This window comes from Panthera onca, chromosome A2 (genome assembly GCF_046562875.1).
Source record: "Panthera onca isolate mPanOnc1 chromosome A2, mPanOnc1 haplotype 2, whole genome shotgun sequence".
NCBI lineage: Eukaryota > Metazoa > Chordata > Mammalia > Carnivora > Felidae > Panthera > Panthera onca.
Window position 1 is genome coordinate 6,907,365 of NC_138340.1, and position 3,440 is coordinate 6,910,804.

General features: G+C 39.7%; 1 protein-coding gene across 1 annotated transcript; it reads right to left on the minus strand.

Moving 5' to 3' along the window:
* Positions 1 to 732: 732 nt before the first annotated feature.
* On the minus strand, positions 733 to 1,686 carry LOC132676510 (olfactory receptor 7G1-like). Its single transcript, XM_060628577.2, has one exon. It carries the CDS (start codon positions 1,684 to 1,686, stop codon positions 733 to 735), a length of 954 nt encoding a protein of 317 aa, XP_060484560.2.
* Between the last annotated feature and the right edge of the window lie 1,754 nt (positions 1,687 to 3,440).

Below are 3,440 nucleotides of genomic sequence, written 5' to 3' on the forward strand. Positions count from 1 at the left end.
ACAGTATAGAGCCTCTTTGGGATTCTCTCTCTCCCCCTCTCTCTGGCCCACCCCCGATTCTTTCTGTCTCTCTCTCAAAATAAAGAAATAAGCATAAAAATTTTTTAAAAAAAAGGAAACATGATGTGAATATAGGTTGTTTATGACACTCACTATGGATCCACAAACAGTAATAGGTTTTAAATGAAAAAATAGAAAAATAGACTCCAGCCAATTCATTGCCAAAAAAGAACTAATATCAGAGAAGAAAAATAGACTTTAAGTCAAAAATATTAAAATTAACAAAGAAAATAAGATGGAAAATAAATAGATACACAGAGACAGGGATTAAAAGGTCAATAATCAAGATGATATAACAATTATAAACATACATAGACTAAACAACAGGGCCTCAAAATACATGAAGCAAACATGACAGATGTGAGGTAAGAAATACACATTTCCACAATGATACTTAGAGACTTCAATACATCACTTTCCACAAAGGTTAGTGCCCTTGGATAGATCAATGAGAGAACTTGAAAAACAGTATAAACAAACAAAACCAATATATGTAAACATTCCATCCAACCACAGTATAAGACCCATTCTTCTCCAGGATAGATCATATCAAGGCCATAAAGCAAGTTTCAATAAATTTAAAATATTGAAATCGTACAGTGTCTTTTCTGACCATCACAGTGTGAAGCTAGAAATAAGAAGGAAAAATGGCAACTAACAAGTATAGGGAAATTAAACAACACACTCCTGAAAAAACAATGGTATCTTACCCATGAGTTTTCTCAAGGCTCCCTTCATATCCCTGTTCCTCAGGCTGTAGATGAAAGGGTTCATCATTTGAGGGACAACAGTGTACATCACTGAAAGCACTGCAGTGTTTCTGGAAGAGTTAGTAAAAGCAGAACTAATGTACACCCCCAAACCTGTCCCATAGAACAAAGACACAACTGACAGGTGAGACCCACACGTAGAAAACGCTTTATACTTTCTGCCCACGGATGGCATCCTCAAAACAGAGGACACTATTTGAGTGTAAGAGAAAATGATTCCACACACAGGGATACCACCGAATAGGCTAGCTGCAAAATATATCAGGATGTTATTGACGAGGGTGTCAGAACAGGCGAGCTTGATGACCTGAACAACTTCACAGAAGAAGAGAGGGATTTCGACGTCTGTGCAGAAGGTCAGCTGCAACACCATCAGACTGTGCATCAGGGCATCCACAGTGTTAATGCACAAGGAGACTAGAATCAGCAGGCCACAGAAGCGGGAGTTCATGGTGACTGTGTACCTCAGTGGGTGACAAATGGCCACATAGCGATCACAGGCCATTGCTGCAAGAAGAAAACTTTCCAAACTAGCAAAAACTAGAACAAAGTAGATCTGGGTGAGGCAGCCTGCATAAGTGATGCTCTGATTCTGTGCCTGGATATTCACCAGCATCTTTGGGATCGTGGTTGTGCTTAAACAGATGTCAGTAAAGGACAGGTTGGAGAGGAAGAAGTACATGGGGGTGTGGAGGTGGGAGTCCGAGCTGACGGCCAGGATGATGAGCAGGTTTCCCAGGATGGTGACCAGGTATATGGACAGAAACAGAATAAAGAGAAAGGGCTTCAGTTCTGGATCCTCTGTCACTTGCATAAGAAGGAATTCGGAAACTGCTGTTTTGTTGCTGGGTCCCATGTTGTCGATGAATCTGATGGAGAAGGTGGAGTGACAACACAATCACATGTGTGTTTTCTAGACCAGCAGGAGGAGCATCACCAGTGACAGACACTGTCTTAGGATGAGACAGAGACTAACAGAGAGGATTAAGAAGAAGGTGCTGTCTGTATGCATGTGATTCTGTTCCTTTAACAAAACCTGAAGCTGATACACCAGAGGGTCATCCATTGTTAATTCCCACAAGGATCAAGAGGTAGCTAGTTTCAAATATTGCACTATCTGTACCATTTTGATTATTTGAAACATTTGGTAATTTTATGAAGAGAAACAGACTGGGGAGGCAGCTGAAGATTCTGTCTGGATCCCCAGAGACCTCAGAGGTAGGCAACTCAGATAATATACAATTATGTCGAGAACCAGGAATAGGAAGATTAGGTAAACTTTACCAAATTTCCTGTCCTCTCACTGCCACAAAATTGTAAGTAAATGCCACAGACTTGTTTAACAGTCATCCTGTTTTGTTTTGTTTTTTTTAAAAAAGCAGATTTCTACTTAGGAAGAAATGGTCCTAGCCATACTAGAGAGTGGATACAACATTAATTAATGGAGACACCTGAGTATTGGTGCAAAGTACAAGGAAACATATGAAGAATATCATAGGCAGAAGGACCTTGGATAAGTTGGTTCTAATCGTCTAATACATGTACTCTCTTCATGGCTTCCCTTGGATGAACCTGTAGTAAAACATCTGCCTTCATTTCCAAACATTGATGTAGGTTACCTGGCTGGTATCACAGTGTAATAATGATTGACATTACCCTCGAATGCACCATCTGGGAGATTTGTACTCAGAAAGGGCAGAGGGACTGAATGAGACCTAAGCTCCTGAGCAAGATGCAGCATCTATGGGAGGAGGCTCAGATATGCCACTACTTTTCATAGGAAGGATTGCTGAAATAAGTGGTCACATGCACAGTGCAGTCTCTGTATCCCTAGAGATTCAATTTCCAAAGCTCCTCATTAGTCAAACAATTTTATTGTCACTGAGATCCCAGGGCAGTGCAAATCCTTCAAGACCAAAACTCTGGAAGGAAGGACTTCCCTGACCCTGTGTGTCCAGGTGCACACCATGTAATTTTCCTCACCTATGTCTGCTCATCTCCATTTCAAATGCTTGGTAAATGACACACCATCCTTCTCTAATTGGATAAGAGTCTTCTTGTCTTAGTTGTGGACAAAGACATTGCTCTCTAATCAATGACATCAAGAATTTTGGTACCTATTTGGGATGTAAGAGTACAGTGTGCAAGTTCATATATCTATTATATATATTTTAATATATCTTAAATAGTATATATTTTATGCTATATTATATGTATATATTTAAATAAGATTTTTAGATTTAAATTCAAGTTATTTAACATACAGTGTTAAGATGGCTTCAGGAGTAGAACCCAGTGATTCATCTCGTACATAAGACACCCAGTGCTCATCCCAACAAGTGCCCTCCTTACTGCCCATCACCCATTTAACCCATCCCCCCACCCAACTCTTCTCCAGAAACCCTCAGTTTGTTCTCTGTATTTAAGAGTCTCTTACGGTTTTTCTCCCTCTGTGTTTTTATCTTATTTTTCCTTCCCTTCTCGTATGTTTATCTGTTGTGTTTCTCAAACTCCATATATGAGTGAAATCATATGATATACGTCTTTCTCTGACTGACTTATTTCACTTAGCATAGTACCCTCTAGTTCCAACCATGTTGTTTCAAATGG